At 31.4% G+C, this 23,239-nt stretch overlaps 4 protein-coding genes across 5 annotated transcripts; 2 read left to right on the forward strand and 2 right to left on the reverse strand.

Annotated features, from left to right (window-relative positions):
• Window positions 1-785: 785 nt before the first annotated feature.
• On the forward strand, window positions 786-1,436 carry LOC123913494 (F-box/kelch-repeat protein At3g23880-like). Its single transcript, XM_045964265.1, has one exon. It carries the CDS (start codon window positions 786-788, stop codon window positions 1,434-1,436), a length of 651 nt encoding a protein of 216 aa, XP_045820221.1.
• A 2,070-nt stretch (window positions 1,437-3,506) lies between these two features.
• LOC123903912 (F-box/kelch-repeat protein At3g23880-like) lies at window positions 3,507-4,624 on the forward strand. The gene has a single exon (XM_045953600.1). The coding sequence runs from the start codon at window positions 3,515-3,517 to the stop codon at window positions 4,622-4,624; it is 1,110 nt and encodes a 369-aa protein (XP_045809556.1). The 5' UTR covers window positions 3,507-3,514.
• A 1,289-nt stretch (window positions 4,625-5,913) lies between these two features.
• Window positions 5,914-21,060, reverse strand: LOC123903930 (hypoxanthine phosphoribosyltransferase). Of its 2 annotated transcripts, XM_045953628.1 has the most exons (4): window positions 20,680-21,060; window positions 19,851-19,906; window positions 6,660-6,768; window positions 5,914-6,197 (listed from the first exon to the last, which is right to left on the reverse strand). In XM_045953628.1, the coding sequence occupies exons 1-4, from the start codon at window positions 20,980-20,982 to the stop codon at window positions 6,099-6,101; spliced, it is 567 nt and encodes a 188-aa protein (XP_045809584.1). In that variant the 5' UTR covers window positions 20,983-21,060; the 3' UTR covers window positions 5,914-6,098. The 2 variants fall into 2 exon arrangements, with proteins under 2 accessions (XP_045809584.1, XP_045809578.1); XM_045953622.1 differs by lacking the exons at window positions 5,914-6,197; window positions 6,660-6,768 and adding an exon at window positions 18,954-19,270 and having other exon boundaries at window positions 19,742-19,906.
• Window positions 15,394-17,344, reverse strand: LOC123903920 (F-box/kelch-repeat protein At3g23880-like). The gene has a single exon (XM_045953611.1). The coding sequence runs from the start codon at window positions 17,230-17,232 to the stop codon at window positions 16,069-16,071; it is 1,164 nt and encodes a 387-aa protein (XP_045809567.1). The 5' UTR covers window positions 17,233-17,344; the 3' UTR covers window positions 15,394-16,068.
• Window positions 21,061-23,239: the final 2,179 nt, after the last annotated feature.

Here is a 23,239-nt window from a genome sequence, read left to right on the forward strand (position 1 = left end):
CCGCGATGGTAAATCACATACGTGGTGAGTTCCTCATCTCTTGTTATTTATCTGCTGTTCTGTTTTTACCTGCACTATACTAGCTAATCATTCAAAATATGAATCAAAACCATTCTAAGATGTCATTGCTACCTCAAACGAATTATGAAATAATCTGTGAATTCACTTAGTTGTTGCTCCTGCTTATTTGTATGTTGTTTAGTGATGGATTATCACCCTAGAAGAATGAAGAATCAGATATTTGCCATATTTTGCTGTTCAAAAAAAAAAAAGGAATATGGTTTGGGTAGCTTTTTTATTTGTTGAAGGAATATAGTTGGTAGCTTAGGGCCCGTTTGGTTGAAAATAAATGGATGGGAGGGGAGGGAAGGGGAGGGGTAATCTTGACAAAAAAAAAAGTTTCTTGTTATTAAATCTTTTTTTTTTTTTAAAAAAAAACATTTTTTGTTCTTGAAAAAATAATTTCAAAACAAAAAAAAACAAAAATTCTCACTTATTAGAGAGATTTGATTGGTTAAAAAAATTTGTTTTTTTATTCACAATTTTTTTGGTTAAAACGTTTTTTATGCATATATATATTTTTTTAATCTTATAACCTTTTTTCTGTTAAAGATTTCTATAATCTATTTTATTCATAATATTTTTATTATATTTATCTTATATCCTTTCTATATTTTTTTTTTGTTTATCTTATATTCTTCTTATTTATATATATATGGGTATATGATGGATCCATTCACAAAAACAACTTTCATTCACCCCTAAATAGTAACACTCGCTCAACTATGGCTGCACAATATTGTTGCAATCAACCGATGCTCCAACCCACCACCACCAATACTATATTGCCAGATGAGCTCATCGACGATATCCTCCTGAGGCTTCCGGTAAGGTCTCTCCTTCGATTTAAGTCTGTGTGTAAATCATGGAAAACCCTAATCACCCATCCCAAATTCGCAAACATTCATCTTCGATCCTCCACCGCCGCGGAAGACACAAGCATGGCCAACAAACAATTAATCTTTCTTACTAAGATAGAACCCTACGTGATCTTAACTTACCATCTTAAACAATTATTTGAAAACCCATCAACATGTGCTGAACCTGTTATCTCCAGCTTCTTAAAGATGAAAAAGTATGGTATTTACGGTTCATGTAATGGGTTGTTGTGTCTGTTTGATCGCTCTCAATGTCGTCTCAAACTGTTCAACCCTTCTATCAGGGTCAAATCCAAAAAATCTCCACAAGTTTTTCCGCCACTTGATTGGACGATGAGGTATTACGGCTTTGGATATGATCAAATTAATGACAAGTACAAGTTCCTTGTTGTTTTGAAAGATTACGACAACGGAGAAACTTTAACCAAAATTTATACCTTTGGTGAAGATTCTTGCAAAACTATTCAGAATTTCCCTTGTAACTTTATTTGTTTTTAGTAGTGTAACTTTAACTATTCAGAATTTCCCTTGTAACTTCAATACACGAAGGAATAATCTCAAATATTTTATTTGTTTTTAGTAGTGTAACTTTGTTGTAATTATCATAGACATTATCAAAGGGTAGTAGAAAATAGATTTTAGTAAAATTTCTTGCTTTGATTACATTGGGTTGAAAAATACGTTGCCATAAAAAATCAGTATTATTGAATATGATAAAAATTGCATTAGGATATAAAATATGAAAAAGTTAAACAGTGATTTGGGAAATAGTTAATTAAAGAAATAAAAATAATAATATAATCTTGAAAGTAGTGTATTTAATGTTTTTAATTTTTTTTTTTAAAAAATTTATATTTAAAACTTTTGCTATTAATTTCATAATTTTCTTTCTTAACTATTGTCCTTGAGGGACAGTTTAACATGACCTATAAAATATTTGTCGCTCAAGTAAAGATTAAGTAGTCAATTTAATCCCTAAATATCACTCTCTTACCAATTTAGTCCATAAACTATTAAGGGTGCATTTGATCTGCTAAAAAATAAAAGACTGGACATGACAACTTCTGCTGTACTATGTTTGATTTGAAAACTATTCATGGTACGGGACAAATGGGAGGCCAAGGAATTTGACAAAATTGAAATTCTTGTCCCCACAGAACCACCTGACAACTTTTTGTCCTCAACGCACAAATTGTCTAAAAACAAAAATAACTTTTTATCCACCAAATGTCGTACAACACAAAGTTTGTTTAATGCCTTAAACTTTTGTCATGTTCTATCTTGTACTGTCCTGTAATGTTCTGTCCAGTATTTATAATTTGAAATCAAACGGAGAGTAACTACAAAAGTTCCCTAAACTATACTCACATCCAACAATTTGGTCCCTGAGTTAATCTTTATGTTAAGTGGTCGTTAGTGATTCCTACACTATTAAAATACTTCAATATAGTCCTAAACTATCATAAAAAACAACAAAATTGTCCACTAACTATTATATATTGTGTTAGGGGCCTGCTACAAATACTTGAACAAATGATGAATAACGTTATATGAGGATTGCACAAATAAATCCTAAATTGGGTGCATCACACTATACTTTAGATTCGATTCACCCCCACAATTTTATGTAAACCGGATGCAAATATGTTAACCGAAAAATTCTCTTCTAGAATCGAAATACTTTGAAAACCTTGATATGAATTGCAAATTCATATAAAACATATCGATCGATAATAATTTATGCATATGGACTAATCTTTGTCCCCATTAGCATGACCAGCTCTAATGTTACTAATTGACCATTCATAAATATTTGTTTCCATAAAATTTATTTGATGTTATAATATTTGGTAGATTATTACTATTAGATTTTTTTTTTTTTTTGAAGCAATTACTATAGTAGATGTTGTTTTTTGAAAGTAATTTCTAGATGTTAAAATCGTATATTTCATAAAAAATTAATATTAAAATCTTATAATTACTTTTAAATTTTAATATATATAGTTAGTAGTTTTTTTTTTTTTTTAAGAATATAATTAGCAGCTTAGTAGTGGAAGGGGATCCTCTCCTGTGATATTTTTGTCATGTGGAATCTCATCCACTCATCTTTTTTCACAATAAGCATTTTTAATTATTAAAATGGTAATAGAGGGTTGAGATGGAAACCGAAAAGAATTCAATGAAATTTCTACCGGAGACAATCCATTCCCGCTTAGTAGTAGATGTTCCTATTTTTGTGTATATATTCGTTTTTTTTTTGTTTTTATCTTATAACCTTTTTTTGTGTCTTAAAAAAAAAACCTTTTTTTGTTGAACATATCTATAATATATTTTATTCATATTTTTAAGTATATAATCTTTTTATTATATTTATCTATATCCTTTCTATATTTATTTTTTTTGTATTTATCTTATACTTTTTTTTGGTCAATATATATATATATATATATATATATATATATATATATATATATACACGATGGATCCATCAAACCATTCACAAAAACGAATTTCATTCACCCCTAAACAATAACACTCACTCAACTATGGCTGCACAATATTGTTGCAATCAACCGATGCTCCAACCCACCACCACCAATACTATATTGCCAGATGAGCTCATCGACGATATCCTCCTGAGGCTTCCGGTAAGGTCTCTCCTTCGATTTAAGTCTGTGTGTAAATCATGGAAAACCCTAATCACCCATCCCAAATTCGCAAACATTCATCTTCGATCCTCCACCACCTCGGAAGACACAAGCATGGCCAACAAACAATTAATCTTTTTTACTAAGATAGAACCCTACGTGATCTTAACTTACAATCTTAAACAATTATTTGAAAACCCATCAACATGTGCTGAACCTGTTATCTCCAGCTTCTTAAAGATGAAAAAGTATGGTAATTACGGTTCATGTAATGGGTTGTTGTGTCTGTTTGATCGCTCTCAATGTCGTCTCAAACTGTTCAACCCTTCTATCAGGGTCAAATCCAAAAAATCTCCACAAGTTTTTCCGCCACTTGATTGGACGTTGAGGTATTACGGCTTTGGATATGATCAAATTAATGACAAGTACAAGTTCCTTGTTGTTTTGAAAGATTATGACAACGGGGAAACTTTAACCAAAATTTATACCTTTGGTGAAGATTCTTGCAAAACTATTCAGAATTTCCCTTGTAATTCTAATGATTCATCAGGGGAATATGTGAGTGGGACTCTGAATTGGATATTTAATAAAGTAGATGATGTTAATGGTGTTCGTCAAAAGTCGATTCTTTCCTTTGATTTGAACAAGGAGACTCATAGGGAAATATTGCTGCCTCCAAAAGACGGTGGCAAAGTGCACAGAGATAGTAAGCTGTGTGTTTTGAGTAATTGTCTTTGTAATATTGTGTATGAAGAATCGCATTGGGTTGTGTGGTTGATGAAACAGATTGGAGTTGTTGAGTCGTGGACTAAATTGATGATCATCCCCTATGAAAAGTTTAGGTCGAGTTCTCTACCTTTTAATCCTATTGTTGAGCCCTTGTTCATTTCGGAAAATGGTGTTGTTCTTCTAGGGGACAAACTGGCTTCAAAATTTGTTCTATATAACTTAAATACTGGTGAGTTGGTTTATCCCTCTTTAAGTTGGGAACATCCACTTTATCTACGTATTCAACTTGAAAGTTTGGTATATCCGTGATGGTAAACTACAACATTTGAGGAATCTTCCAAATTTTACTTTTGCATTTATCTTTTGCTTCATATATTTATTACGTGCTATATTCAAGCAACACATATATATATATATATATATATATATATATATATATATATATTTATTTTAAGTTTATCTCTTGTTATTTATCAATGATATTGATGGTTGGTATGTTTGGATCATCAAGTTCATGGTCAAATACCACTGAACCAACTGACGATTGGTATGTTTGGATATTCTTTTGATTTACTCCTAGTTGGTCTTTTCTTTCTCTAATCACTTTCATATTTAAACATGCAATTTATATATTTTTGAAAAGGATAAATATGTTTTGATCTTTATAAATATTTTATTTGTTTTTAGTAGTGTAACTTTGTTGTAATTATCATAGACATTATCAAAGGGTAGTAGAAAATAGATTCATGTCGAGGAAGTGTTCACTTAGGTTTGCATTTCAAATGCAGCATTCTTTTGTGTTTTTTTAAGTACAACTTATAACAGACCCACGACCCTACTCAAAATCGATATAATCAGCAATACAATGAAATAAAATTTGTGAAAAAATTTCCTCACATGGTTGCATACGGGAGGGTGCGAGTCATAAAAATTTATCTCTTGAAAATTGACCGATCGAACAACTATTAAGATAAAAGAGAACTTTGATTTCGAGCCCATCTTCTCTACTTCTCATCTACTTGATCTATTATTGTTATTTATGTATAAATTTGAAACAAAATAATTGCATCTCACTCTCTTATTTAGTTTTCTATCATTCAGTTGTGTTGAGTACAAGGTATTGAACAATTTGAAAAATAAGAATTTCTAGATAATGGAGGTTTGGATGTATCAACGATGCAAGTTTATAATCTAACCCGTAACAACCGACTCGTTCTACCCATAACTATATGACCCTATACCTGAATAAACCAAAGATGTAAATGGTTGAAATTGAACTGACGAATATCATTGAAATAAAATAACCTCTCTTTTTAGCGTTCTTCTTCCAATGAGGAGCAAGATACATTGTATGAACAAAGTCCCTACAGATGACTTTATCTTTCAGTTTCGCCGATCCCATGACGACTAAAAGAACAGCAAGACTAAATGAACAATCGAGACAATTGTTCGATTTAATCTCTACTATATCGACATTGAATTCCTTTAAATGCTTCTCAATTTTGTCGAGATCGTTCCTGATTATGATACTGTGTCTACATCGCCGTCGATTACATGAATCATGGTGCTGTGGTGGGCATAGAAACGACGCATCTGATCTGGTAATTGTAAAATGAAACTGTAAATATCCAAAGAACAAATTATAATATGAAAAGACACATCAACAATCTTATTCTAATATTTCTAGTTTCTATAGCTATGAATGATTCTTTCTGTGAATCAAAAGGGCCAGACAAACTCGTGGTTCCAAACGTGGTAAGTGTCGTCTAACAAGTAAGCATCATCAACTGTAATGTTCAGGTTTCAAGACACCAATATAAGGTAGATTTCTGTATAATTCGTCAAAATCCATTCCATAACCAACAACAAAACTGTCTGGACACTGCATAAGAGAAACATGTAAAAAGAATCAGTATATCTCAAACTCACAATTCCTTGTAGTCAGACCAAAACAGCATTTCAAGTCAGTTCCACAATCTAAACAGCATAATTACGGTCTACAATACAGTTCCATCACCCCCAACAATATTAATAATATACAAGAAGCAATAATCTCCTTTTATATTCCATTCAAAAGTTTAGCATATGCAAATATCTAGTACACAGAAGAAAAAGTTGGAGGTATCGTGATTATGTGAAGTGTGAATTTAAAAGTATGAAAATGGAAAATCGAAGTTGCATCTTAATTATGATAGTTTGAGAAATTTATTTGCCGATCACTCATACAACGTGCTCAATTGTACCCATGGCACATATTAAATCAGCAAGTGGATATATGTATTTAACCGAAGAAACAAAAAACACACAACCTAAAGAGAATAACGCAACATTGAAAGCATCATACCTCAAATCCCCGGTAGAATTTTCCTTCACCCACCAGCTGTACATCAACTTTCCTCCTTGCTGGTTTGTCAAGTAGTGTGCATACGGACACAGAGGATGCTCCTTTTGATTTCAAGTGCAAGGAGCGGGAGGAAAGTCTTGAACGATTTGAGCGGCGAGTTGGGAGATTCGAAGAGAGATTTGATTTGGTCTTCGGTCCAAAGAATTCTGTCAATGTGAGAATGCATTGCGATGGTGATAGCGCAAATACGCAGAATGAGGGTTTAAGGGATTTAGATTGTTCAATTGCGTTGTTTAAATTTTATTTTATTTTTTTTAAACCAAACAAACTTAATGTATTTCATTATTTATCAAAAGTTCAATACACGAAGGAATAATCTCAAATCTATGGAAACTAGTCCAAGAATTGGCCGTCCTAGCTAAAGTGTGAGCAACCGAATTCACTTGTCTCCTAATAAACATAACTTCAAAGTTCACACATGATAACATAACAAGAATAATTTCATTAACGATTGAAAGAAACTCTGAGTTGTCTCGCCGTTCGGTACGAATAGCATCAACCAACACTTGAGAGTCACTTTCAAACTGGACGCTTTCAAAACCTCTACTCTTAGCTTCATTCATAGCTTGCAATAATGTCCATGCTTCACCCTCCTCTGTTGATAAAGTCAGTTGCTGTCATTGCATAATTCCAACCATAAACTCACCAAAATTATTACGAAAACAAGCACCCATCGCGGTCCTACCTGCACTGACAAAAAATGCTGCATCTACATTGCAATTTAACCATCCTATACGAGGCTTTTCCCACCGATTAGTGCTGACAAGCAAAACATCATGATCATCGTTACTTGGCAACTTATGGACTGCAAACCACTCGTTCCAATGATCAAACGCAGCCCGACCAATTTGGTCTGGACTTCTAACATTATCATTCCAAATTTTATCATTCCGGTTATGCCATATACTCCATAACAGCGTAGCCACTCTACCAATAGTAGCGTAATCCTCATTCTGACACAAGGCAAACACTCTATCTGCCGCACTACCTTGCTGACAAGCTGCGGAACCCAAGACAGATGACAGTCCAGCTGCTTGCCAACTAGATTGAGCAGAAACGCAGGTGAAAAAAGCGTGTACATCATCTTCTACCTCATTTTCACATAATGGACAATGAGCATCACAATCAACATGACGTTCTAATAATCGACGCTTAGTTGGAATACATCCCCTAAATAATCGCCAAAGAAGATGACGCGCTTTATGCGGAGCATGTGCTTTCCATATTTCTTTCTAATTACCTTCCACATGGTATTTATCATTACGGAAAATACACTTCATAGCAAGCTTGTACCCAGATTTGATAGAGTAGTAACCATTTCGTTCATCCTCCCAAATCATTTTATCCACATAAACCGACCCAATGAGAGGTGTCACAATAATTCTCTCTGCCACCTGGACAGGGAATAACATGCGAATTTTATTCACATTCCAAGCTTTATAATTATCTATCATCAGGTCCCTAACAAATAAGTTATACATTCCTTCAAGTTGAGGCGAAGGAATCCAACGTTCTCCATTCCCACGTAACCAAGGATCAGACATGACGTGTATCTTGTCACCACCACCAATCCTCCACCTACACCCAAGTAAAAGAACATGTCTAGCTTTCCAAATACTACGTCATGCAAAACTAGGATTATAGCCCAAGGAAGCCTCAAACAAAGTAGAACGTGGAAAATACCTTGTTTTAATAAGTCTAGCCACCAATGTATCTAGATTTTGTAAGATGTTCCACGCTTGTTTCGCTACCATAGCCATATTAAAGGCTTCAAAATTACGAAAGTCCAAAGCCTCTTTATCTTTGGGGCAAACAAGTCTCTCCCAAGCTAACCAATGAATACATTTACTATTACCATTACCACATCCGCACCAAAAGACATTTATCATTTTTTCAATATCATCAATAAAAGAAGAAGGGAGGATAAACATACTCATAACATAAGCTGGGATGATTTGAAGCACTGACTTTATCATAATCTCTTTTCCAGCTTTCGATAAGGCTCGTCCTCTCCATGAATTTATCCTCTTCGAGATACGATCTTTAATATAGGAAAAAATTGTCTTCTTACTTCTACCTACCATAGACGGTAAGCCAAGACAAATACCTGTGTCCAAAACATGTCGCACACCAAGTATACCGGCTAAATTTGCCTGTGCCGCCTGTGACATATTGCGACTAATGAACACTTCAGACTTAGACAGATTAATTTCCTGACCCGAGGCCTGTTCATAAGTATATAGAATACTCAAAAGTTGGGTCACCTCAGCAACATTAGCTCTGTAAAATAAAAAAACTGTATTTTTCTGTTTTACATAATAAGAATTAAAAAAGTTGGGTTTTATCAAAGAGGGCCAGAATAAATGGAGAATATTCTTGTCACGGAATTGGAATGTTTTGTCAATGTCATTGTGCTCGCTCATGAGACAAAAAGATTAAGAAAAATTTTAAGTGGCATGTGGAATTTGAATTTTGATTTTTTTTAATACATAGACGAAGTGATAAAATTAAAGAAATGATATTTGTATATCTAATTTTAGACAATTTTTTCCCTCATACACTCATTGTGAATCTTACTCTCTCTCCTCATTTCTTATTTTAATGTTTTTGTCCCTAAAGATAAAAGAAAAAAATGTTGTTCCAAAAGTTGTCCAAATAACACTACTCTAAAATTATTTTAAGCTCATATATATATATATATATATATATATATATATATATATATATATATATATATATATATATATATATGGGGGCTGCTAATTTAGACCCAGTTGGGTCTAAATTAGCAAGGTGCACCTTTTGAGTTGGACAAAAATATCCATTTTTTTAATTTTTGAAACAATAAAGCAAAAGGGGCACTTCTGTAATTTTCCTCTATTTCACACGCACCCACAAAAAACAGGCGCGTGCAACACACGCGCGGGCGGAGTGAGAAATTTTTTTGCATTGCATGGGACACGTGTCACTTCCTGGTGGCTCGCCTATTTTTTTCCATTTTATACTTTAAACTCGATTATTTCGTCGTAAATTAATTTTTTATTTTTTAATTTTTATACCAAAATTCATAATTTTTTTTTCTCTACAAATAGAGACTTGGTTTGTTTGATTTGGACACCGAAAAAAAAACACAATTTTTCACTACTTTAAACTCGATTATTTCGTCGTAAATTAATTTTTTATTTTTTATTTTTTATACCAAAATTCATAATTTTTTTTTCTCTTCAAATAGAGACTTGGTTCGTTTGATTTGGACACAGAAACAAAAAACTCAATTTTTCACTACCTTAATCTCATCAAATAACTAATAATCAACTTACTGAAACCATTTTACCAGCAAAATGGTTTCAGTTTACAACTCTCTGAAACCATTCTACCAGATAAATGGTTTCAGAAGCAAACACAATTAAATAAATACTCACTGAAACCATTCTACCAGTAAAATGGTTTCAGAATACAACTATGTGCAACCATTCTACAAGGTAAATGGTTTCAGAAGCAAATAACTAATAATCAACTTACTGAAACCATTCTACCAGCAAAATGGTTTCAGATTACAACTCTCTGAAACCATTGTACCAGATAAATGGTTTCAGAAGCAAACACAATTAATAAATTACTCACTGAAACCATTCTACCAGTAAAATGGTTTCAGAATACAACTATGTGCAACCATTCTACAAGCTAAATGGTTTCAGAAGCAAATAACTAATAATCAACTTACTGAAACCATTCTACCAGCAAAATGGTTTCAGATTACAACTCTCTGAAACCATTGTACCAGATAAATGGTTTCAGAAGCAAACACAATTAATAAATTACTCACTGAAACCATTCTACCAGTAAAATGGTTTCAGAATACAACTATGTGCAACCATTCTACAAGCTAAATGGTTTCAGAAGCAAATAACTAATAATCAACTTACTGAAACCATTCTACCAGCAAAATGGTTTCAGATTACAACTCTCTGAAACCATTGTACCAGATAAATGGTTTCAGAAGCAAACACAATTAATAAATTACTCACTGAAACCATTCTACCAGTAAAATGGTTTCAGAATACAACTATGTGCAACCATTCTACAAGCTAAATGGTTTCAGAAGCAAATAACTAGTAATCAACTTACTGAAACCATTCTACCAGCAAAATGGTTTCAGATTACAACTCTCTGAAACCATTCTACCATATAAATGGTTTCAGAAGGATTTCGGTGTCCAAATCAAACGAACCAAGTCTCTATTTGTAGGAAAAAAAAAATTATGAATTTTGGTATAAAAAATAAAAAATAAAAAATTAATTTACGACGAAATAATCGAGTTTAAAGTAGTGAAAAATTGCGTTTTTTTTTCGGTGTCCAAATCAAACGAACCAAGTCTCTATTTGTAGAGAAAAAAAAATTATGAATTTTGGTATAAAAAATAAAAAATAAAAAATTAATTTACGACGAAATAATCGAGTTTAAAGTAGTGAAAAATTGCGTTTTTTTTTCGGTGTCCAAATCAAACGAACCAAGTCTCTATTTGTAGAGAAAAAAAATTATGAATTTTGGTATAAAAAATAAAAAATAAAAAATTAATTTACGACGAAATAATCGAGTTTAAAGTATAAAATGAAAAAAATCACGCAGACCCATTCATATGCTGACACGTGGCTGCCTTTTTCAAAAGCAAAATTTTCTCTCTCCAGCATATAATCTAGTGTGGCGCAGACAAGATGATCTGATAGATCAGGATGATCTGGGCTGTCTGATTGATCAGACAGTCTTAATGAGATCACATCTTGGCTGTCTGATGGAAATCAACGGTCTGTAACCATGGTCCTTCCGTACGCGCGCGACACTGGATCCACGTCTATTACAGAAATGCCCCTGTTGCTCTATTCTTTCAAAAATTAAAAGAATGGGTATTTTGGTCCAACTCAAAAGATGCACCTTGCTAACTTAGACCTAACTAGGGTCTAAGTTAGAAAACCCCTATATATATATATATATATATATATATATATATATATATATATATATATAAGTGAAAAGCGGGATTTAAATTCCGAATGTTTGACCTAATAATTTTAATATTTTTACCAATTGAGATAGGACTCATTGTTATATATAATGTCTATATAAAAGATTAACCAAGAAAAATTATAGAAATATTTTAAAATTGTGGCCAATGAAAATTATCTTAAGTAGATATTGTAAGAGGTAGAGATCAAATTAGAGATCAAACTTAATACAAAATTTAATTTTAAAGTTAATCTAATAGAAAATTTTACTTTTAACTTAGATATTTAAACGATGTAAATTTTAATTAAAAGAATGATTTTTTTTTAAAAGGAAATTAAAAGTTCAATTTGACAATCTCCTACAAAAATAACCCTGAAAAGGGGATATGTTGATCTCAACAAAAAAAAAAATTAACGGAAACTTAACGGTGTTAGTAAAGAAGGGAGGTGTTTGTGTATTAATAAAAACTTAAGGGAGATTTGTGCAAGTTTTAAAACTAGAGGGGACGTTAGTGTCATTTTAATAGACTGCAGGGGAGATAAGTGTATTTTTCCCTTAAAAGAATGATGAAAACTCAAATAATATGTCATAATATTTAATTTTTATTTTTCTTATGTGTTAGATATGATTCTTAAAGTCATACGTATCAATTATCAATAACATCACCAACCAATTATATTCATGACATTATCAACCAATTATGAAGTTTAAATAAAAAAATTATATTTTTAATATTAATAAGTCATACACAATTATTTTATTCTCATGCATTAAATATGACTTTTTGAGTTATACTGTCAATCACCAAAAATACCCACAACAAATTATTACATCCATAACACCATCAATATATTAGAATTCGCTATTCTTAATTTTTTCATGTAATACTATATGCATAATTATCTATTTGATCTCTTATTTATTTATTTGTATTTTTCTTTTTTCTATCTTTTCATTTTTTTTGCATACAAACATATGAAAATATAAGACAATTGTACAAAATTAATTACGAAGTATATTGCTACCACAAAAACAAAAATATATCCTATAACTATATACTACAATACTATTAAGTAAATCTATATATATATATATATATATATATATATATATATATATATATACAATACTAAAAGCTAAGTTGTCCTCATCTCAATTCTTCATATATCTGTTAAATTATTGTTATCCCGTGTCTATGATGAATGTTATCCACAACCATGACTACCTTACATATAATTTTTTTTGTTATCCCTAAATTATATATTTTAATAATTTTTATATGTTTTTTTTTATAAGCTAAGAGCGTCTAGGCATTAAGGAGTGAGTAGACATCCAACTAGGTTGGGTCATTTTTATATGTTTATAATGAAATAATTTTTATTATTATATGTACTCATTTTATACATTTTAAACATATATTTTTACTTTTTATTTCAACTTCAACAGACAAAACTTATTCATTTGATACTTTATGCATATTTTATTAAATTATTTACTAATTTATGATTTATAATATAATAATCTGTTTCTTATATATATATATATATATATATATATATATATATATATATATATATATATATATATATATATATATATAGACACATATTAATAAATGTTAAATATAACATATAATATTTTTTATAAATCTCATCCGAGCGAGTAAAACAATATAAAAAAAAGGATACATTATAAGAAGAAAAAAAATCACTAATTACCTGGTGAATTTGGTGATGGAAGATTGGATACGGAAAGAAATCGGGGATCGATGTCTTGAGATTTCAGTGGCAGCACTTGTTTCGAATGAACTCTTACATCAGAACATTGAGTAATGATATGAAGAATATCATTGAAAATAAAATAACCTCTCTTTTTAGCGTTCTTCTTCCAATGAGGAGCAAGATACATTGTATGAACAAAGTCTCTACAGATGGCTTTATCTTTCAGTTTCACCGATCCCATGACGACTAAAAGAACAGCAAGACTAAATGAACAATCGAGACAATTGTTCGATTTAATATCTACTGTATCGACATTGAATTCCTTTAAATGTTTCTCAATTTTGTCGAGATCGTCCTTGATTATGGTACTGGTGTCAACATCGCCGTCGATTACATGAATCATGGTGCTGTGGTGGGCATAGAAACGACGCATCTAATCTTGTTCTCCACAAAGAAGACCGTAATATTGTGAAGCGAAGAATTCACCTAACTGCAGCGCGAAACAAAGAAATTATTGATCAAATTATCCATATAATATAATACAGTGAAAAATAAAGACAAAGAAATGAAGAATTGCTTGATACTTACTTCCTTTAAGTTTTCTTCAGGAGGCATATAATTATTATCATCCATATTTGAGTTAATAGTTGCAGCAGCAAGGTTTTCTTTCAATCAAGAAGAACAAGAAAATTGTGACGTGTTAGTCAATTTTTCTTTGGAGACTTATGAAGAAGATAGAAAAGAGAGAGAAGAGTAAAATAAAAATGATTGAGATTAACAAAGAAACTGTTAAAATATGAAACGGAAAAGAAAAGGAAATGTTGGTTAGTTAGTTATTTTTGGCGGTTGGGTGCTTTGACTCAAATTCAGTGGAATTTTTGGACTGTGAGAGATACTTGGCTTAAGTATTTGGGCTTTGATTTTATTTTTTTTTAAATATATAATAATTTGTGTTAACATCCTTTTCTAAAAATTTATATAATTTTTATTTTATTTTTCCAATCAAAATAGTTTTTGCAAGTGAAATCTCATTTAAGTTCTCACATAAAGAAAAACAGAGATTAAATTTGGTCTAAATTTTCTTATCCATTTTTTAAAAAAGGGAACGTCCCCGAGATTTTGAGTGGCCTGAACAAATTATTTCAGCTAGAATGTTAATATTCACGATAGAGGTTTTTTATTTTTACGGTGAATTACATTTACGTAGGGATTTTTTTGACACAATTAATGTAGGGAATTTTATTTTTTGGTACAAAAGTGAGAATGATTTAATATATTAATTATTATTTTTTTATATATATGTATATGAATGTATCTGTCATGTGCTTCAATCTAAGCTTACTTTTTTTTATTATTAAAGTTTAAGCTTATATAGTAAAAAAATAAAACCGCCCCCCTAAAAACTTGGTGCTTTGTCCCACCGCTCCTCCCGAACACCCTCCGGAACCCCCTAATTCCTGAAGACAACAATTAGAGTATCTTATTGTCTAGGGTTGTCCGGACAATCATCCTTGTGCTTTCATTATTTCCTCCGTCAATCGCATTAAGATGCACGAGTGGGAGATTTCCTTCCAACACACCTATAGGCAGGCTAGCCAGATTGCAAACTGGATTGCGATTACCCACGAATACATGTTTTTAATAGTTCTTTGCCGGGTTGCACAAACCTCTTGTGGCAGGACTGGGCTGGAGTTTATTTCAATCGTAGAGTTCCGTTGTAATTTAGCCTAACGGTTTCCCTTGTATCAAAAACAAAAAAAACAAGAAAAAGAAAGACAACAATTAGATTGGATTATATCATCATCACGTATAGCAAACAATTAGATGTGAAACACTTGGTAGTTACAATGGAAAGCAGCAACAATTAACATTGCAGACCCAATTAGTTCTTCAGCTGCTAGATCAAAAATAAACCTAATATCATATTAACTTCGCTATATTGTTGTGAATCTTTAATCATAGTATCCGTCCGAAATTATTGCTTGTGTCACTATCATAAAAATCCAGAATTTCATCATGTGGTGTGTAATTTGGGTTATGCGAATATCGTAAATAGTAAGTAATCCTGCAACATTCGTCAAATGATCTACACTATATTTTGGATATGCTCGACAACTTAAAAAATACACATGCACAAAAATAATTTCTGCACAAAACCAATCACTACATTGGTTTTGTTTCATCTTGTTTTGTGGCTCCAACAGACAGCCAAGAAATGTCATAGTCAATCAAGAGAATATACTGACACTAATAAAATAAAAAAGTCATAATATGGTCCATTTCCATATTTAGTAATCATATTTGGCAGAAAAGAAATATCATAAATAAAAATATAAACAAAGAATGGGATAATCGGCTCGCTAGACAGGGGTTCATGGCACCATCCAAACCTTTTGGAAAGCCTTGTCTATGATAGCATATTCAATGCATAAATGAATACATGATTCTTAATAACGCCAAGGACACAAGAAACTTCACAAGGTTCTATATTTCATTAAGCCTCTCTAATGCAGTAATGCTGCATGCCACATCGCGTCCAAATGCTAAAGTTCTTTACAATCTATCTTCTCCCAGCTCCACTCAAAAACATGGAAGACATCACAGTCCACAAATGTGATTTACCATCACAGTGATACCAGACTCTCACAGTAAATATGTGGATTGAACCCAAGGGAGCTACTTGTCAAGAGACAGGGATAACCAAATTCACTACTATATAAATTATATAGGATAAGTTTGAAAGACCATTCATCCACTACAAGAACAGAACCATTTTCTGAAATGAACAAAGGTATAACATAAACAAAACTCTGGAACTTCTCCCGAGAGATGATCATCAATTTAGTCCACGACTCAACAACTCCATACTCTTTCATCAACCACACAACCCAATGAAATTCTCCAGATTTATAAATGTCGTCACAAACACAAAGGCAATTATTCAAAACACACAACTTACGTCGTGGTGTGCACATGTCTTTGCCATCATTTTGAGGCAGCAAAATTTCCATGCAAGTCTCCTTCGCCAGATCAAACGAAAGTATCACACCTTGATTAGACCTAACATTATTTTTATCAACTATCCAATTCAAAGTGCCACTAACAAATTTCCCTAACCCCTCAGTAGGAGTAGTATGGGGGAAATTTTGAATGATTTTCCAAGAATCTTCACCAAATGTATAAATTTTGGTTAAAGTTTCACTCAAATCATCCTTATTTTGCACAACTACTAGCACCTTATACTTATCATTAACTTGATCATAGCCAAAACCATAATAAATTAACATCCAACAATGTGATGGAGATTTTTTAGATTTGAAATTGATAGAAGGGTTGCAGAGTCTAAAACAAGTTTGAGATTTACAATACAGACACAACAAGCCATTGCATGAACCTATAATGGAATAATTATGCTTCATGATGCCATTGAAATTAACAGGTTTAACTGGAGTTGATGGATTTTGGAATAATGGCTTCAAAGGGTAAGATACGATTTTGAGAGGAGTTTGTAAAGCGGAAAAGACCAATCGTTGGTGGGTCAAGGTTGGTTCAACGGTTGAGATTCGAAGATGGGTTTTTGTGAATTGGGGATTGGAGATTAGTGTTTTCCATGATTTGCAGACACACTTGAATTGAAGGAGGGATCTTACTGGAAGTCTCAAGAGAATCTCGACGATCAGTTCTTCCGGCAATCTGGCTGCCGGAGATATAAGACGGTGGCTCTTGGCGGTGGGTTCGAAAATCAATTGAGTGCAAACGGTGTCGTTTTGAGTGTAGGAGATATGCATAGTGTAACGGACAGTGTTCTTAAGTGGAAGAGGGTTTAGGGTTTGCTATTTTTGAGCTCAACAATCTGATTCTGATCGTATTACAGTATATACTAACCGTGGCCAAGTCACAAGGCCCACCTTTGTTCAATTGCATCTTTTTCCCTCCTATAGTAGGTGGGTAGAATATAAGAATATTGTCCATCTATTGTATTTAAGTAGGAAATTTTTTAATAGGGTTAACTTAGGTATTGCGGTTTGGTTTGGTTTTGTAAAATGAAAATTGCAAATTAAATCAAACCGTTTGGTTTAGTAGAAAAATCATTCATGCGGTTTAAACTAAATGCGGTTTTTTTCGGTTTTGGTTTGGATTTGTTCGGTTTGCAGTTTTACTTTTGGATTGGTTCGGATACGATTACCCCTAGCTCGAATGGCTAAGCCCGGCTAGCCCAATTTTTTGCTGGGCTTGGACATTGAAAATTCTAGCCCGAATTTTTTCTTGGCTTTTTAGATTGGCCCGATAAAGCCCGTTTAAAATATGGACTAGCCCGAATAAGTTATGGGTGGTCCGTAAGTTCGAATAAATTTTAATAAAAAAATTTAAAAAATAAATATAAGTAACTTGTTTTGGATTATTTGAACTTAGCTTATATTATAAGAGTTTCTTTTGTCACTATATGTTTCTTAAATGTCATCCGCTACTTAAGTAGCGGACGGTGTATTTTCCTCAAATTTTTCATTTTTACGCCTGTTTTGACAGCTATACTCCTCCCGATCGCAGTTGCGGGAGATCGAATCGTGGTCCTCCCTACCAAATTCAGCGTCAATCTCCACCGGACCAATTAACGATTGGTTGGTCCCTCTATTTTTAAATCATCTATTTTATTTTCTCCATTAAATTTTTGTATTTAAAAATGGTGATTTAACAAATAAAAGTTTCATAGGGAAAAGTTTACTTTCATAAATTGATGTATTTGGTCTAAAAAATGAACTAGATGCATCAATCATTCCGTAAATCTAAAAAACAAAAAAATTCTTATATTAAGGATCAGAGGGAAAGTTTATGAATGAAGATGATTTTTCAAAACATCAATGCCAATTGCCTCATGTATTCAGTCAACAACTTAATGACCAATGACGAAAAGATTTTCATGAGCTCCAACCTTTCTATTAGTATAACTCAAAAGTGCTTCTAGTGTTGCCACATTAAAAGAGATCAAGTGGATGACCTAGTAAACAAATTGGACGTTAAACACTTGGTATTACATTGGAAAACATTTACGGAAAATGAAAGTTGAAAGATGAGAATTTGAGTAGAGCCAGACCAGATAGATTCAAAATTGAAAAGAACTTCGTTGAGCAAACAATTTTTCCGACTGGATTAACAAAGTCAGTTTAAAGGAGTGGTAGGATTATATTGTAACTTTCGAAGTTTGGTTTATTACTTCATTTTTCTAAGTGTTGGAAAAGGATTGATCTTGTGGGAGATATGTTTAGGAGTGATTAATTTGGATTGCTGCAGGTTTGAGGACCTTCATTGGTTAGAAGCTGCTGTTTACTGCTCTGCATAAGAGTCTCTCAAGTAGTCCTGTTTGACCAATTTCATGGGATGTTGTGGAGCATTAACATTTGTTATGTTATACAAAATTTTAAAAGTGTGCAAAAGGATAAAGATATATGACACCAACAAATTGAGCAGTAACAATTTTAGGAGAACTCTAGATGTTTTTTTGGGGATAAAATACCAAAATTTAACGACACATCATGTTGTTCAAACAAAGATAATTGTAAAATGAAACTGTAAATATCCAAAGAACAAATTATAATATGAAAAGACACATCAACAATCTTATTCTAATTTTTCTAGTTTCTATAGCTATTAATGATTCTTTCTGTGAATCAAAAGTGCCAGACAAACTCGTGGTTCCAAACGTGGTAAGTGTCGTCTAACAAGTAAGCATCAACTGTAATGTTCAGGTTTCAAGACACCAATATAAGGTAGATTTCTGTATAATTCGTCAAAATCCATTCCATAACCAACAACAAAATTGTCTGGACACTGCATAAGAGAAACATGTAAAAAGAATCAGTATATCTCAAACTCACAATTCCTTGTAGTCAGACCAAAACAGCATTTCAAGTCAGTTCCACAATCTAAACAGCATAATTACGGTCTACAATACAGTTCCATCACCCCCAACAATATTAATAATATACAAGAAGCAATAATCTCCTTTTATATTCCATTCAAAAGTTTAGCATATGCAAATATCTGTACACAGAAGAAAAAGTTGGAGGTATCGTGATTATGTGAAGTGTGAATTTAAAACAAGTATGAAAATGGAAAATCGAAGTTGCATCTTAATTATGATAGTTTAAGAAATTTATTTGCCAATCACTCATACAACGTGCTCAATTGTACTTGTACCCATGGCACATATTAAATCAGCTAAGTGGATATATGTATTTGACCGAAGAAACAAAAAACACACAACCTAAGGAGAATAACGCAACATTGAAAGCATCATACCTCAAATCCCCGGTAGAATTTTCCTTCACCCACCAGCTGTACATCAACTTTCCTCCTTGCTGGTTTGTCAAGTAGTGTGCATACGGACACAGAGGATGCTCCTTTTGATTTCAAGTGTGCAATGAGTTTATGTAAAGTATGTCCCGTGTCTACAATGTCTTCAACCTAATTATCAATTGAATTTGAATTTTAGTAATTTGAAAGAGACATAAAAGCATATATACTAGGTTTTTTTATTTTTTTTTTGTATTTTATGATAGAACAAAAGATACTTTTTTGTTCATCATATTGGTCTACTTTGGTGAGTTTCTTTCCATCCCTTCTTTAAGTTTAACACAATTCTCTCCTGGTTTGATACATCAATTATTCATTTAATCAAAAAAGTGAAAAAAAAATTATAATAGAGGTCAGATGGAGTATTATTTTAAACATCAACATTGAAGTGACCAAATCTCAAAGTTATACGGTTTATTTCCCCTGACTAACTACTCCGAAGCCACGAGTAACAACACTTCTTTTTTAGAACAAAATAAGCTTATGTCATATATCATTATCAAAAACTTCTTCGATACATGAGAACCGATCATAGATGTAGCCACTCTAACTAACGCATGAACTGCTAAATTAACTTGTCACCTAGCAAACTCAAAGCTGCTCTAACTAACTCGTGAGCTACTACTACACTAGCTTATCACTTAGTAAACTCAACAAACAAACAAGTCAAAATTAACTTATTAATTACTAGTAAAATGCCTTTTTTTGTTATTAATCATTCCATCTATCTCTTTAAAAAACTAATTGACTAAATTTCAAATTAATTTCCCCTACCTACTCACAATTCACATAATAATATACAAGGAAAAGAACAAGTCAAAATTAATTTTGTAAAAAAATAAATAAAAAAGGTCAAAATAACAGAATCTAAGGAACAATAATACCAATATGACGTGGCGGCCATTAACGTCAACATTGAAGTGATGAGAAATGGTGGGAGCGCAATTGGATAGAGTTCCGGATCCATAGGATTTAGAAGTGAGAAAATGAATATCAATGGGGAGGTTAATTTTACGAACTAGGTCAGCGATGAAAATGAATGCACCGGTGAGAACGCCGACAAAAACGGGAGGAGGTGAAGGAGCGGGAGGAAAGTCTTGAACGATTTGAGCGGCGAGTTGAGAGATTCGAAGAGAGATTTGGTCTTCGGTCCAAAGAATTCTGTCAATGTGAGAATGCATTGCCATCGTGATAGCGCAAATACGCAGAATGAGGGTTTAAGGGATTTAGATTGTTCAATTGCGTTGTTTAAATTTTATTTTCTATTTTTTTTGTTTTACATAATAAGAATTAAAAAAGTTGGGTTTTATCAAAGCGGGCCAGAATAAATGGAGAATATTCTTGTCACGAAATTGAAATGTTTTGTCAAAGATTAAGGAAAATTGTAAGTGGCATGTGGAATTTGAATATTGATTTTTTTTAATACATAGATGAAATGATAAAATTAAAGAAATGATAGTTGTATATCTAATTTTAGACAACTTTTTCTCTCGCACTCTCATTGTGAATCTTACTCTCTCTCCTCATCTCTTTTTTTAATGTTTTTGTCCCAAAAGATAAAAGAAAAAAATGTTGTCCCAAAAGTTGTCCAAATAACACAACTTTAAAATTATTTTAAACTCACATATATATATATATATATATATATATATATATATATATAAGTGAAAAGCGGGATTTAAATTCCGAATGTTTGACCTAATAATTTTAATATTTTTATCAATTGAGATAAGACTCATTGCTATATATAATGTCTATATAAAAGATTAACCAAGAAAAATTATAGAGATATTTTCAAATTGTGGCCAATGAAAATTATCTTAGGTAGATATTGGAAGAGGTGGAGATCAAATTAGAGATCAAACTTAATACAAAATTTAATTTTAAAGTTAATCTAATAGAAAATTTTACTTTTAACTTAGATATTTAAACGATGTAAATTTTAATTAAAAGAATGACTTTTTTTTTAAAAGAGATTAAAAGTTCAATATGACAATCTCCTACAAAAATAAGTACCCTGAAAAGGAGATGTTGATCTCAAAAAAAAAAATTTAACGGAAACTTAACGGTGTTTGTAAAGAAGGGAGGTGTTTGTGTATTAATAAAAACTTAAGGGAGATTAGTGCAAGGGATGTTAGTGTCATTTTATTAGACTTCAGGGGAGGTAAGTGTGTTTTTCCCTTAAAAGAATGATGAAAACTCAAATAATATGTCATAATATTCAATTTTTATTTTTTAAATATTAGATAAATAATACATAATTTGTTTTTCTTATGTGTTAGATATGATTCTTAAAGTCATACGTATCAATTATCAAGAACATCATCAACCAATTATATTCATGACATTATCAACCAATTATGAAGTTTAAATAAAAAAAGTTATATTTTTAATATTAATAAGTCATACACAATTATTTTATTCTCATGCATTAAATATGACTCTTTGAGTCATACCGTCAATCACCAAAAACACCCACAACAAATTATTACATCCATAACACCATCAATATATTAGAATTCGCTATTCTTAATTTTTTCATGTAATACTATATGCATAATTATCTATTTGATCTCTTATTTATTTATTTATTTTTGTATTTTTCTCTTTTGTATCTTTTCATTTTTTTTTGCATACAAACATGAAAATATAAGACAATTGTACAAAATTACGAATTACATTGCTACCACAAAAACAAAAATATATCCTATAACTATATCCTACAATACTATTAAGTAAATCTATATATATACAATACTAAAAGCTAAGTTGTCCTCATCTCAAATCTTCATATATCTGTTAAATTATTGTTATCCCGTGTCTATGATGAATTTTATCCACAACCATGACTACCTTACATATAATTTTTTTTGTTATCCCTAATTATATATTTTAATAATTTTTATTTTTATAAGCTAAGAGCGTCTAGATATCAAGGAGTGAGTAGACATCCAACTAGGTTGGGTCATTTTTATATTTTTATAATGAAATAATTTTTATTATTATATGTACTCATTTTATACATATATTTTTACTTTTTATTTCAACTTCAACAAACAAAACTTATTCATATTTTATTAAATTATTTACTAAATTATGATTTATAATATAATAAACTTTATATATATATATTAATAAATGTTAAATATAACATATAATAATTTTTTATAAATCTCATCCGAGCGAGTAAAAAAATACACTAATATTTTTTTTTAACAAAAGATTGAAGAAGGCAAAAAATTCTAGAACAAAAACGAAGTAAAAACAAAATTTCTTTTTTTGCTTAAAGGATCTATTAATCAAGGGTAGAAAACCAAGTGATTTTTTAATTAAAAAAAGTAATAAACAAAAGATTTATAAATAAAATATGTTATACGTGATTTTTTTTCCACAAAAAATAGTAATCGGGCATAGTCAATCAAAACCAATACACAAAATACATGC

This window comes from Trifolium pratense, linkage group LG1 (genome assembly GCF_020283565.1).
Source record: "Trifolium pratense cultivar HEN17-A07 linkage group LG1, ARS_RC_1.1, whole genome shotgun sequence".
Taxonomy (NCBI): Eukaryota; Viridiplantae; Streptophyta; class Magnoliopsida; order Fabales; family Fabaceae; genus Trifolium; species Trifolium pratense.